The sequence below is a fragment of the Populus nigra genome, chromosome 15 (assembly GCF_951802175.1).
Source record: "Populus nigra chromosome 15, ddPopNigr1.1, whole genome shotgun sequence".
Lineage (NCBI taxonomy): Eukaryota > Viridiplantae > Streptophyta > Magnoliopsida > Malpighiales > Salicaceae > Populus > Populus nigra.
Genome location: NC_084866.1, coordinates 14,691,760 through 14,706,963, shown reverse-complemented (window position 1 = coordinate 14,706,963; position 15,204 = coordinate 14,691,760). Strand labels below are relative to the sequence as shown.

At 36.2% G+C, this 15,204-nt stretch overlaps 1 protein-coding gene across 2 annotated transcripts; it reads right to left on the bottom strand.

Annotated features, from left to right (window-relative positions):
• Positions 1–4,940: 4,940 nt before the first annotated feature.
• LOC133673703 (biotin carboxylase 2, chloroplastic) lies at positions 4,941–13,526 on the bottom strand. Of its 2 annotated transcripts, none has more exons than XM_062094568.1 (17): positions 13,280–13,526; positions 13,112–13,199; positions 12,107–12,432; positions 11,654–11,795; positions 10,415–10,513; positions 10,187–10,243; positions 9,466–9,537; positions 9,275–9,364; positions 8,365–8,424; positions 7,796–7,981; positions 7,605–7,697; positions 7,441–7,522; positions 6,952–7,058; positions 6,568–6,643; positions 6,117–6,163; positions 5,931–5,993; positions 4,941–5,291 (listed from the first exon to the last, which is right to left on the bottom strand). In XM_062094568.1, the coding sequence occupies exons 2-17, from the start codon at positions 13,154–13,156 to the stop codon at positions 5,256–5,258; spliced, it is 1,581 nt and encodes a 526-aa protein (XP_061950552.1). In that variant the 5' UTR covers positions 13,157–13,199; positions 13,280–13,526; the 3' UTR covers positions 4,941–5,255. The 2 variants fall into 2 exon arrangements, with proteins under 2 accessions (XP_061950552.1, XP_061950551.1); XM_062094567.1 differs by having other exon boundaries at positions 13,112–13,173.
• Between the last annotated feature and the right edge of the window lie 1,678 nt (positions 13,527–15,204).

Genomic DNA, 15,204 nt, shown 5'->3' with positions numbered 1-15,204 from the left:
ATGCGTTTTGCATGACTATGGCCGCCTGCCTATAATTGTGATTTTGGCTCAACAAAACTACAGAATTGTTGCTGATGAACTGGAAGGTTATTATGAGCTTCATCAAACCTAAGAATTGATTGAGTTAAACGGTTCGAACACAATCTCAGTGTAGAAAATAAGGTTTTTCCAATATATTATTGGAAGATACTTATTGAGATTTTGGTTTTGCTTGTTCGCCAGCTTTACTAGTGGAGTCTACAGATTTTCAAGTGCTGCTCTGTTTCCAATAAATTGCTTATTTTACAATCTAATGTTGCGCATGCTTCGGTGTTAAGTATAAACATAGATTTCTTTTAATCAAAGTTGTGTGTACCTTCTTAGATTCTATTTGGCAACGTGGCTGCTGTCCGTTTGTTAAAATTTTGATTTTTTTAATTAATTTTTTTGTTTTTTTTAATTGTTTTGATGTGTTTATGTCTGAAATAAAATTTAAAAAATAAAAAAAATATTATTTTAATATATTTTTAAATAAAAAATATTATACTAAACATAAAAAACTGCAGTTTAAAATGTAATCGGCCACGTAGACAAATGGGACTTGGTCATCAGGATTTAAACCTCGTACTAAAACCACTCTGTTGTGGAGCCAGTATAGGCGAAGGAAGACAAGGCCGAGAAATACGGCGATGGGGTTTGGGGAATGAGGAGGGTTTCAGGAAGGTCGGTGGTGGAGTGGAGGGAGAAGAAGGATGAGAGGAATGTGACGGGGAAGAAGGAAGAGGAGGGTTTTGGGGCTGTGAAGAACTTTTGCCATAAAACTTGACTGCCTCAACTAAAACATAGGCCTGCTTATTATCCAAGGAAGAATGCAGGTCGTACATATTTTTCCAGAGAAAGCACACCATTGAAAGGGAACTTCTGGAGCTTCATGTGGTCTCAGAGCTCTAAAACTCATCAGGATCCTGATAGAAAGAGAGGGCTGACAACAGAGCATCTTACAGTGGAGAGTGGAACGTAGAACAACCTTAATTCGACCTCTGCAAAAACACTCCAATGGACTTATTCCTTACCGTCAAGATTACCATCACACACATGTAATCTCTTTGTCTTCAAGAAGAATAACAGAAGTTCAGGATGCAACCTTTACAGTTAATTCAACCTGCTCAGGCTTCAAAGGCAGGATCATTGGCAAGGCACCTTCCGATGCGATAGCTTGCACATCTGAATCAAAAGGCTGTGCACCAACCCACTCAGGAACTATATATTTACCCAATCCCAGAGTCCTTGTCAGGACTTTAAATGATTCTAACCTGATACTCACTGCTAAATATATGAGGCCATTACTAACAAGAATCACACTCTTGAATCCATTCCTGCAAGCAGTTTCACATGTATATGAGTTCAATGTTGTTGATAAGAGGAGAGTCTTAGACGATCATGAACTGATCATAGGGCCTTAACTAGAAGCCCAACCTGATGCTTCCATGAATCTTCAATGTCATACAACAAACCTTTGTATACTATGCAATTCGAATCAAAATTCAGGGCTGTGATTAAGATATCGACAGCAAATTTTAGGCTAAGAATAATCACTTGTGAAAATAATACTAGCCAGTTCATGCAAGATTTCTCAGAGTATGGCTCTTCCAAAATATTGGGTTGGAGCAAAATTGTTGAAAGGTGACATTTTCTCAATATTTCTTTTGTATAGTGTGCTTTAAAGGTTTCTAGGATCCATTCAACTCAAGAAGAAAAAGAAAAAGAAAAGAAATGTGGGATTTCGATTCGTCTGGTCAACAAAGACTAGATCTTCCTCTGTTGCTTTCTTAATAAAGTAAGATACTGGAGGAAAGCAAATCGTATGGTCTGTACTCTACAAGAAGAGTCAACCTCCATGGTTTAGCTTCCTTCAATTCCCACTTTCAAGATTCATGATGACTGCCATTTTCCTAGAATCATTTGCATTATTTGATACTCATGAACCATTTGGAAATAAGATATTGGAGAAAATTAAACCATATGGTCTCCACAAATGCTTTAGTTTTCTCCAATTCTCACATCCAAGATCCATGCTTTGACCATATGGGAAACTAGCTAAAGAAGGATAGGTTCTATTTTCGACTTCAACTCCTCTATACAAGAGCCAATGAAGGTAAGATATTGGAGGAAACTAAATCACATGGTTTGCACTCAAAAGATGAGGCAACTTATAGGGTTTACTTCCCTCCAATTCTTACATTCAAGATCCATGCCAGTCGCCACCCTTCTTCTCAATCTTTTCTTTGGTTAATGCTCACCATGAACCGTTGAAAGTAAGATATTGGAGGAAACTAAACCATATATAAGACTTTGACAACGCATTAGCAGACTAATGCTTTAGTTTCCTCCAACTCTTTCTTCCAAGATCCATGCTTTAATTACCCCGTGGAAAACCTGAGTGAAGGTTTTAGTTTTGGTTGTGAAGATGAATGACTTTTTTGCAAATAGCATGGAGACACGGTTTGTTCCTATTTATAGACCTAGACCTGAAGAAATTGTAGTCAAATTTCTGCTCTAGCATATTATGTGCATTCTTAACTTTTCTCATGCACTTCCCGTGATAGCCTGACATTGATGAAGTCAGAGTAGTTGCATGGATTGCTAATTAAGGGATGAAAAATTACGATAATCACAATGTAGGATCAAAATGAAATGAAAACAAAATACTGGCTCACTTTACATTTTCTATCCCGTTAATTCTCATATCTTCCGAGCAGTGTTGTTAAAATTAGCTCGATGAATTAGGTCAACCAGGTGATTTGTTAATTCAGAATTTCATTTAATCTAAGTTTTAAATTAAATTATATATGAATTGACTTGATCGACTTAATCAAGTTAACTTAATTTACTTTAAAAAAAAATTGATATTTTTATTTTTTTTAATAAATTATTCACCCAATACCTGACATGTTTAATAACTTTGCTCACAAGTCTCAAGAGTAAATTTTAAAAATCCTTAATTTTGAATTTAGTTATAATTTGTTCCTTGTTTGAAAATATATAAATTGAGGACACAAGTTGTAAGTTTTCCTAAATTATAGTGTCATTGAAAACCCAGGGACTAAATAATAATTTACTCCAAATTCAAAGCTCATCCAGCAAAAAATAAAAAACTATATATTATACAAAACATGGAATATGGTTTTGATAAATAATAACTTTGTAAGAGGACAAAATCCTCCAGCTTTATATGAAAAAAAAAAAAAGAGGAACAAACAAGAAGCATTAAGAATAAAATGTTGCGCCAAAAAGTGATTGGTGGAGGTGGTAACAGCCTCCATCCTCCCTGAAAACACACTTGTTGAGAGGACTTTACCCTGGGGATACCCTTGTTCCAAAACCAAAAAAAAAAAAATGTGATAAATTAACACCAGAACTGCTAATTAACCATCAGCAATCCTCCCAGAAAATTCTTGAAATCAAATTAATAACATGAATAAACATGTTTCTTCAAATTATCAAATCAAACTACAATCAGGCACCACACTAGTAGCAGGTGTTGGAAGAGTGCTTCTCTGAAGACTGATCCTTTAAGTTTTGCGAAGTTGCAACCCCTTGTTCAACAGATGAAACAGACAGTGATTGAGGGTTCAAAAACCGCTGCTCCTCAGTAGCCTGTTCAAGCAAATCCTGTTTCGCATAATGTATGGATGTATTTCCTTCATTTGATGGTGTTGCTTGCCAAGGAATTAACTGGATTCTGCTGCAATGTCAATTTACTTGTATATTCAGAAAGAGGACTATTCTCCTGCACTCCATAGGGATCATTAGCAGAACTTCGCCTCTCAAACTCAGGGTTTCGGTGGTTAGAAACACAACTGCTACCTCACATATATAATAGTCTGTGGATTCTCTATTTCTTGCAGTCAAATTGATTCTTGATTAACAATGCTGGAATCTCGCAAATCGATGGCAATGCTTGAAGCAGTCTGCAATCTGACTGCAGAAGGAGGGCTACATCAAGCATGGTTCTCTTGGCTAATATCACTAGCTTGAAACTGTAGCGACTGGGATTGGTACGGACCACCTGCCTGCATCGCATTGCATTACATTACTAACAGGACTTTAGCTTGAACCCTAATATACCTCAGTCACCCTAACTGAACAGAACCGCCTCCTCTAGCAAAAGTCCATTATAGTATTCACTTCCCTTTGCCTGTGATCGCACTTCTTGCACAGCCAACCAGAGCAGCTCATCCACTACAATATCTCTCATTTCTCACCCTGAGTTTCATAAAAAGAGAATGAACTTCCATCTTTCTATCGGTATCAAGAAGGTGTTCTAAAGAAAGCGTCAATAACCCCAATGGTATTGTCTGCATATTTTTCTTTAGCTCCTCCAGTTCCATGCATCCTCCTCCTTCACCTCCTGGGGTCGGTTTCTTTTCTCGAGGGTTATCACCGTGTTCTTGGTTTTTGGATTTTGCTACAGTTTCTAGGGTCGTTTTATTGGAAACAAGAGAGTAAAAGGACAGGAAGAAACATGGAAGGGTGAAAATGCCAGCCACGGTTATTTTTCTTTGGGCTTCATTATTTTCTTAAACTAATCATTTCTTTTATTTATCTTTCATTGATTAAAATAAAGTTTGTTGAAAAGAGGGTTAATTACACCTATTTATATTTTTGCAATTTAATTGAGCTCTTAATCTAATATATGTTTAATATAACCATACCCCAAACCTGCTAGACGAGAGAAAAATAGTTATTTTGAGAAAGAAATTATTTTTCAAAAAATATCTTCAAGTTGAGTGCAGATCAGTAAATCAACCCAAGTTTTTTGCAGGATTAAGTTTTTCTTTCAATTCAGACGTCCTAGATCAACCGAGTTCTAAAGCAATTCAACGGGCAATCCAAGTTCTACGCCTATGAATGTAACAACTATGAATTTTAAAATATGATTAATTTGTGGGCCAAGATAGTTATTGAGCTAAATATCTCCCTTCATTTGAAAAATTTCGCATGTCTGAACTCTGAACTAAATGCGTACTTCCAGGATTATGCAAGCATGGATGAGTTTTAAACCAGTTCGACCCAAACTAAAAGGAAAACATACAAAATACATCAAAATTTCGTGACAAATTCTCACGAAATCTACAAGTTCTAAAACAAAGCGAAAGTATCCAAACACCACAAATGAAATGAAAGCTTCCGGCAGACTTGCAGGAAAACTCTGGCCTCGTGTAACCGCGCTCGAAAATTAGCCGAACAAGGTTGTAATTTGAGAAGTGATCTATTTATGAAGCTGAATTGGCTAGTATAATTTGTTGAGGCTGCAGCCACAAAAGATGAAAAATGGATTTATTTGAGAACACCTTGAGCATATATCAAGATGGAAATCAATACACACACACACAATGAAGAAGAAGCTTATATCTAAACATGACAAGGAAGTTTCATGGATGTGGAGCAACACGGTCAATAGGCAACACCATAACCTGAAAGGAACTAGGGGAAAAAAGGGATGACAATGCATTTGTTCGGGAAGTAATGCATGATTCTGAACTGGATGTGGAAACCTGGGACCCAGCATTTAAGAACATGCTTTGACTCTATTATCACACGCCAGAACAGAAAAGGGCATGGAGGTCAGTTTAACGAGTTTGTTGTAGTGAAAATGTGAAATGGGATTCTTATTAACCGAAAATGAGTGATTTTGAACCAAGATCACCATAATGTCTCGAGTCAGTTTTCAATGAAAGGGCTGCCTGTTTGGGAGTGTGGTTGTGGTTATTTTTCAAAGTGTTTTTCATGCCGAAATGCATCAAAATGATTTTTTTTTATTTTTTTAAAATCATTTTTGAGATCAGAACATCAAAACGATCCAAAATATAAAAAAAAATTAATTTTTAGCAAAAAAAAATTAATTTTTTTGGAAACGCGGGTGCCACCGCATTTCCAAATGCTCTTACCGCTGCTAACTCCTGTTCATGCTTGGGTATGAAAGCAGTATCAACATTTCCATTCTTGAAGTCCTGTCAGCAAGGCCGCAAAGGAAAAGACAACATAGATCCAATCAGCTCAAGTTTCAAACTAGAATACATGGGTTTTTTCAGCAAGTTTCATAAATAAAAAGTGTAAATTATAGTTGTTCTAACCTCAATGTCAAGGATAAGCTTGTGGTAATCTATTGTTGTTGGGACTCCTGGATAAAGAAAGTAACAGGGTTTGAAAAATTAAAGAATATATAGATTCTAAGAACAAAAACAAATTGCAACCATGGCCAAAAATTTAAAAGATGTTCTTGATTGACAGAAAGGCCACAAATGACTTGTCTACCCTGCTGCAATTAGCAGCGAACTGAAAAAAAAAAATTACACCTACCATTTGTGGATCATGGCTCACAAAACCAATTGAAGGATGAGCCTCACAAAAGGTTTGCATTTGCATGTGTCAAAATCAAAGACAGAAAAAAATGTGGTTTTCAAAATTCACACTCCCTAAACCCACTGTGCTCTTTCCATAATGCATTGCCACTAGCTCAAGTTGAGCATGAAAAAGAAACATGGCCAACAGTGTGAGGCACCTGTTGAAAACTTGGATACTTACCAGTAATAATAGTGTCATCAAGAGCCCTTTTCATTCGCTCAATTGCCTTTTCTCTCGTTGGAGCCCAGACAATAAGCTGCAATAAGTTCCAAATTTCAAACTAATTAAAACCATGCTGAAGCCTGTAGAATTGTTGATATGCACTATTCTAGGAGATATAAGGATGCCACACCAGACAAACATAACGCTGTGTTATTATGCCTATGGAGTGAACATCAATGCATTTTCATTAGGACAGATGCAACCAAAGAGTAGAAGATGGCAAACATACATGTGAGGTAAGCAAAACTAAGGAGCAAAAAACAATCACATTGAGACACAATGGCTTGAATCTCTTGTCACATGGCCAAAAACATACACAAGAACAAGAAATGTTTGACAAACCTTTCCAAGTAGGGAATCATAGCTTGGTGGAACCACATAATCAGGATAAACGTGGCTATCCATTCTAACAAACGGACCTCCAGATGGCAAATATGCTGTTATTCTCCCTGTTAGTTCGGAAGCAAAGGGGCAGCTGGATAATTAGTAAATAAGCTTCAAGGTTTTTGAAAACATATCCATGGAAAAGAAAATTAACCACAGCACGATGAATAAAATTTTGATGATTTTACCAGAAGCAACACCAACAAAATCAAGGAGTAACATGAGATGAACCAAACACTAAATAGACAAAACTAGCAAAGGCAATAAACCTCATGGCTTGTCACCTTAAAAAGGATTAGACCTTCAATGCATTCAAATGGTACAGATAAAACATAATTTGGCTAGAAAATAGCTCACTCAACATCAACCAGAAAAGAAGTAACAAAGAGGATCAAATAGCAGCAATAATTTTACAAGAACGTAACATTCAGCACAATGTACACATACCTGGGCCCGGTCGGAATCCCTTAAAAGCATCTTCTGCATTGATACGGCACTCAATTGAATGTCCCCTAAGAACAATATCTTCCTGCAAGTTGAAATCCAGAAAACAAATTCAAATAGATGTAGAAGCGTAGAACATTTTTTTTCTGTATCCTTTCCTCCAATACCTGTTTGTATTGAATTTTCTCTCCCATGGCTACACGAATTTGTTCCTCAATCAAATCGACAGAAGAAATCATTTCAGTTACTGGATGTTCCACCTGCATTTTAATTTTTTAAAGAATATTGTGAATCACCATAATAGGGATTTTATAAACACATTAGCAGAAAATTAAATCACTAATCATTTAAATTTAACCTGGATTCGAGTGTTCATTTCCATGAAGTAGAAGGAACCCCTTTCATCCAAAAGGAACTCGACCGTTCCAACACCAATGTACCCTATGGATGCTGCAGCTGCAACTGCTGCATCACCCATAGCCTTTCGTAACTCAGGAGTCAAAGCAGGAGATGGTGCTTCTTCCAACAGCTTTTGGTTACGTCTCTGTACAATGGGCATATTCAACAAAACCTTTATCTTCAATACACTAGGTTTACTGCTAAAAGTAAATGTGAAATAACACAATCAACAATGACAAAAAGAAAGGGATAAACAAGAGGGGTATCACTCTCTCAAAACATTTGGTAAGAACTTTCATGCACTCTATCTTATAATTGAGCATGACTAAGCTGAAACCAAGCCTCTCAGCTTCCTTGAGATTATTGATGCTTATGAAGGAATTACCAAGATTTAACACATTCCCTTGGTTTTTAAAGTTGAAAATGTAAAGGTAACTTTTTCCCATAAATTAATCCAACACTCTCTCAGGAATAGATTACAAATGGCCACACATTGAGATAATTGCAAAATAAGAAAGTAAATAATACCTGAATGCTGCAATCTCTCTCACCAAAGTGAACAACATTACCGAATTTGTCTGCAAGAACCTGAAAAATAAAATGATATACTAGAATGATTCAGAAAATAGCACGTAAATGTTGACAGTAATTAGATGTAGGAAAAAAAAAAGGGAAAAAAGAAATTCAGCATTACTGAACTGAACTATAATATTAACAAATCAAAACTCAGCAGTGTTAGAAGTGTTATATGGAAAGCAAGACTACATAAGAATGTACTTCAATTTATAATCTTGAAACATTCCTTTCGGCAAATTCTTTTATCAACCTGGTTGAGTCAACTCAAAAGCCAATAGTGTTTATACTAATCAACTAAGAAATTGTTCCTACCTCATACAAGATTCAGATTCTCTGCCAAGCAAATTAAAGTGCTTATTTTTCTGCATGTGCAGAAGAGCATTGAAGCTCAGGAATTTAGATTTGGATTTCTGTTTATCTTCATCATACAGCATATTACATTTGTAGATAGGAGGGACACTATGCTGAAAATATGAGTAGGCATGCTTGATAAATGCCTTTTATCCACAGTAAAAAGATATATAATGTTCAAGAAACATTTTTAGATTACAAAACTGGCTTCTTCCTTCTCTTTTTGTACAAGTTGTCTAAGACAGAAGCAGGTTCCGTCCAATGAGGTTTACATGTTGATTGAATCAAATCTCATTTGGTTAATTCATTCATAGCACTATGTTCTTATAGCTGGTAATTCTACATGACTAAGAATAATCGATTGCTATAATCAAACACTTGATAGTAGTTTCCCCCACATTTACATTAGAAAGGTTTCTGACATTCCACTTTCAGACTCTACTTTAATGATCTTCCAAAATAATTCTTAGGAACCTTCATTACAAATACTCTCTAAATAAACAAAAATTACCTGGAACTCAATGTGTCTTGGATTTTGAACATACTTCTCCAAATAAACTCCATCATTTCCAAATGCCGCAGCAGCCTCACTTTTAGCTTGCTACAGAGCAAAGAAAGTGAACCAAACTCAATTAAAGACAACACACTTTAACCAGGTAAGCATTGAATATTACAATGAACGGCACCATACTAATAGTGTACCTGTAGCAGCTTTACAAACTCATCAGGTTCTTTGGCAAGCCGCATTCCACGTCCTCCACCACCTGCCGTTGCCTTAAGCACATATTTTTTTTTAGTAGAAGTTTCTATGCTTCTCAATTTTATGTTCATTTGCATGGTTTTAGAACTGGAAGAAGAAATCTCAATCTCATAATAGCCAGTCCAGACCCCCCTATTGTCATGAAATTTCACAGTTTTCCTTCTATATATTCTTCAGAAACCAAACGGAGAAATGGTGAAATATACAATTGAGGATAGCTTATTACTGACACAAACATATAATTTCAATATATGATCCAAGTGATCGTTTTCAAAGAATCCCGATTATTAATGATTCTAAGAATATTTTATTTGATTGCAGTTTTAATGCTTGGCACTACTGTGCAAGGTTAATTGGAGTGTATTTTAGCTTACTTCTGTATGCATGCTCATGCACCCACATACACACACATGAGCAGATTTCCAGTACATGTTGTAGAGAGCTCAATAAACTGCTTGCTGTGTAGCTGAGTGAAAAAAGAAATTAGATGGCACAGATGTGATGAAGCTAGAAGCAAGGAAAAAACACTATTCCATCCTTTCTATACAAATCAAAATTGCCATTTGTCTGAATCTGGAAGGGTCACAATGGTGTTTATTGCAATTTCAATGATGTAACAACCTGCATAAATGATGTCAATTCATATGGAAGAAGATTATTTACCTTGATCATCACAGGATAACCAATCTCACTGGCAAGCTTTACTGCTTCCTCGGTACTCTAACAACAATTGGTGCACAAGAGCTTGTCAGATAACATCAAACTACATCTTGTTATATTAAAAAAAGGGGGCTAACCAGATAAAAAAAACCACAGAACTTGTAAGCCATGCAATAGTTTTCATGCCAATTTTTGGAATCATATCAAACAGATAGTGGCCAAACATGGCACCTGTAACAAGCCATCACTTCCTGGTACAGTTGGAACATTTGCCTTCTTCATTGTTTCTCTAGCAGTTGATTTGTCACCCATGACTCGTATGCTGTCAGGCTGCCACAAAGCAAACAAGAATTTGCATATCATAGTTTTTGCAATTATGCAAGTGATACAGTAACAATAAACATGCTTCATAGTATACTTTAACCAGGTAAAACTTCAGCCAATTCTATATCCTATTACTTCAAAACATGCTGGTGGAGTAACTCAGTCAATTTCCCCATTTACAGTACAGAAAAATACAGGTTTCAAACACAAAAAGGAAAAAACATCAAAATAAAAGAAAAACAAGAGAATGCTTTTGCTAGAACCATGTATGCCATGACGAAAAAAATTGGCAAGTTGGCTTATGAAGTTGAAGGCATGAATCAGCATTCTATGAAAAACTTGTGTACGCTGGTTATGAGCTTGGAGAGACAAGTAGCATTTTTTCCACTGTTCTTGTGCTAGAACTGAGAATTATGTCAATTTTAACCAGCATTTTTCTACTGCTAAGCCACCTGGGTATCTGAAACCACTTTACAAACTAGAAAAATGCACTGAATAAACTACAACGCAAGCTGAAATGGAGCAATATGTACCCAATCCTAAAACCTGCCCAAAATGGGATTTGTGTAAATAATCACATTCCATACAAAAGAAATCAAGGTTGAACTTCAGAGCCAACCCTTCAGTGGCTAAAAATGTATTTCACTCAACATATTTGATGAAAAACTAAAATAATAACCTACTCTATAATCACATAGCATAAAGATAATATATCTTCACACTGTCCTCAACATACTTTTTCCTGCATGTCAAATAACTAAGATTATCAACAAACTTTGATAATCAGCATCATACCATGCTAATGAATGAGATCTATTTACAAAATGATATCATCCACTACAGGATTTGTTTTTTCAAAAAAGATTATAATAACTAACTGTTACCCATAACCCCTATTCTTACTAGATTGAATTGGCTGTTCAAATCCGTGTGTGTGATAGTCAAAATACAGGATTTTCACCCTGTATGCACCATGATTTCTGAGAACATAAACAGATGTTGTGATTGAGAAAGAACTAATTTTAGCTCTAATTCAGGGCATAAAGAATTAAAAAGAAAATAGTTGAAATGTGATTAGCCAAGATCTAGTAGATATCGTAGAAATCTCACTTTTTATTATTATTAAGTTTCTTGGTGACTACTTACATTAGGCCCAATAAAGTTTATTCCATGTTCTCTGCACATTTCCACAAAAACAGCATTTTCAGCAAGGAAACCATATCCAGGATGCAGCATTGTGCATCCACGACTGATAGCAGCAGATAAAACATTTTGGATCACTAAGTACCTGTGGAAAGACGGTGGAAACATACACATAAATCCATTATATTCCACATCTGCAACTTAAAAGCATCGTTCATTTGTTGCTGAGGAATTGAATGACAGCCCAGAAAATCAGAAAACAGTAGGGCAATGCTTTAATGAATTGGACATGAAGTGAAATGAATAGAGTAGTAACAACTGTTAAAGTGAGAAGAATTGTTTTAGATCACTGACCCAGACTCGGAAGCTTTTCCTAAACTTTCCCTTGCTAGTAGCAAGGAAATGTCCATGTGTGATGCATGTGACTGATAAAGTAAGGATATTATAACCACTTACGATTGGTTGCTGGGTGCTTCACCTATGCAAACCGACTCGTCAGCCAATTTCACATGAAGTGCATCCTTATCTATGGTTGAGTAAACAGCAACACATGGAATCCCCAACTCATGCGCAGTTCGAATAACACGAACAGCAATCTCTCCTCTGTTTGCTACCAGAATTTTTTCTGCGCGACATGTAACCCCAAGAGCTCCTCCATTCTTCTTAGCACAGTGATTAGCTTGGGTAGCCTGAGTTCTTTGTGTAGGAAAGTTAACCTTAGTTCCCACCATAAAGCTGCATTGAGAATTCCTGATTCCACTATTTCTCTTCATGAATAAACCCTAACGCATTGAATAAACAAACTATTTCAGCATCTATAATCCTAGCAAACAACCACAGACCTGGGCAAATTAAGGATACAGTGAAGCTTTTCTTTGAACATAAGCATCAATAAGGCTATTTCACCACAAACACAACCTCATAAGACTAAAAATGCATGACATAGCAGCACCATTGAATTCGTTTAAACATACAATCACCATGCATCAGACACATACTTGCTACCATTTATCTTCAAATCCCAACAAAATTTTTAATGGAAAAAAAAAAGAAGCTTTTAGCTCATCAACCCTCCCAAATGATCCTCATTAATTACACCACACACACTAGCAAAATCACAGAATTGAATTAACACCACATAACTACAATTTATGTAAATCACTGAATACTTGTTCAAAAAAAAAAAGAAGTAAATCACCGAATTGGATTCAATTCTCATCCCCACAAATGCAAGCCAAACCCAACACTAAAAATCCAATAATCAATACCATCCACTAAACAACAAAACAAACAAAACCAAGATCCATTTCCTTCCAGTGAACATTTCAAAGCAAATACATTACAAACCAAACAAAAATAACACACATTTCTAACAATTCAAACAAAAAACAAGTCACATTACGCAAAAACAACTAAATCACAGAATAGAAAAACAAAAACAAGACGACGACAACAACTTACAGGAGTAGAGGTAACAGATTTGCAAACAGGCAATGTTGCCTCCATTTTGGAACCCGTAAGGCCTACAAAAAAAAACAAACAAACCCCACTTCAAATAACAACAGGAGTCACATTACTTTCAACATGAACACAAACATAACTAAATGAGATGATGATCACTATAATTACCTTGAACAAGAAATGATGGATTGTTTCAGAAACAAAGAAAGCACAGGGAGTAAGAGAGAAAGAGAGAGAGTGTTTAAGACAGAAGTGAAGGAAGGAAGATATTTGTTGGGACTTTAGTTTGGATTGCTGTCTTGTCGATAGAAACGAGGAAAGACGAAGAGTGTAAGAGAGTGTGTGAGATCGAAAGCTCCGCCTGGTTGAGTTTGGGTTGCCAAAACAAAGCTAACCTCTCTTTACTCTTTTTTTTTTATTATTATTACTTCCCGAGTCATCAGTAGGAGGGTTAATTCAAGTAAACCTGGAAAAGGGTTGACCGCCAAATTTTAACCGGATTAGACCGAAGTGAATAGAATCATCAAGTCAACCATATTTTTTTTCTTTTTGTATTGTTTTTCAACCTGGAATAGACTAAACTACTGATTAACAAGCAAGATGGATCGGTCTAAATCTTGGATTAGCATGCAAGAGAGTGTGTGTTTTTTGTTAGAGGTAAACCGACTGACAAATGCTAATTTGAACCGATTTGAATGGATGAATTTTTAAAAATAATTGTGCTTGTAGATGATTAATTGAGAGAATATGTCGTCTAATGGCCGGTTTAAATTGATCATCTATATGTTAATTTTTTTTTTTTTTTGAGGTAGAAACAGATCCTGAGGATGGACATATTATTATGTGAGTTGTCAAATCAGGTGGGATGGACAATTCAACTCCTTATATTGAAAGCATTAATGAAATCCGCAACCTCCTGCACAAAACATGAGATGGGATGGACAATTCAACACCTTCGAAGTAGAAGATGATGATAGGATTCTGTGATTAACTCTAGCACCAGTAGAAAGAACAAGGCAAGCACCAAGAAAAATCAAAGAACAAAAGATTTTGGCCATTTTTTTCTTTTAACGGAGTGCATGTGAAAAACTTATCTTCTATTTCCCAAAAACAAAGCCTGTCTGAGTCAAGAAGTTGGGTTCTGCTCAATTTGTAATAACCTTAAATATATTTAGCTAAAAGCCGCGTGTCATCATAAGAGGTTTTGTGTTGAACAAAATAAGAATTGACCGTTTAAACTCGTTCGATTCGACAGATAAATCCACGAACAAAGTCAAAACAATCGGATCATTAACATGGCTTGGCAAGCCCGACCCAAGTGTCATCATAAAAGGATAGTGCTTCACGAACCAAAAATAAATTCTTAGTACAACAAACTCTCAACAACGTAAAATAATACAATAACAAACACTCAGACGAAAGTCCTATCCACGTATTAAAGTTATTTCACGACACATGTGTCTAATACATATAAATATGAAATGGTGTGGCCATTTAAGGACTAGTAGTAGACTGAGGTGGCTTGATGTCCTTGGGAAGAGCTGGTATGGTAGGTAATGTGGGCTTTGGAAGCTCGGGTAAATGGGGGAAAGGTGGTAATTCAGGCAATTTGGGAACTTCAGGCTTTGGCAGCTCAGGAAATTCAGGTTTCGGTAATGGTGGAAGTTCAGCCTTAGGCAATTGTGACAGCTCAGGCAATTCAGGCTTAGGGAGCTCAGGAACCTTAGGCAATGTTGTCTCCAAAATCCTGCGCGCTTCTATCCTGCTTGTGTTGTCCACCAATGACAAAGTGATCAGCAAGAGTGGTGAAATAAATGTCAGGAAACGAAGAGAAGCCATGGTTTTGGAGATGGCAATTGGGAGGACTTCAAAAGTAATTAAATAGAGTCGTATACTAAATGCAAAGCTTCTCCAATCACTTTGGTGTATTGATTTCACTTTGTATTGGGGGTTTTATAGATGTGGGATGTGGAGAATAGGGCAGTTTCAATGGAGATTTGGTGGGAAAGCTTGAGTCTTGGTAGTTTAACTTCTGGGATGTAGTGAATAGGGCAGTTTCAAAGAGTGATTTGAAGGGAAAGCTTGAGTCTTGG

Coding starts and splice junctions, on each gene's coding strand:
- LOC133673703 (XM_062094568.1), bottom strand. CDS start 13,156: ATGGAGGCAACATTGCCTGTTTGCAAATCTGTTACCTCTACTCCT. Junction 10,514..11,653: donor TAAACTTTATTGGGCCTAAT/GTAAGTAGTCAC, acceptor GCTTTGTGGCAG/CCTGACAGCATACGAGTCAT. Junction 5,292..5,930: donor ATGAACAGGAGTTAGCAGCG/GTAAGAGCATTT, acceptor TTGTGGCTGCAG/CCTCAACAAATTATACTAGC.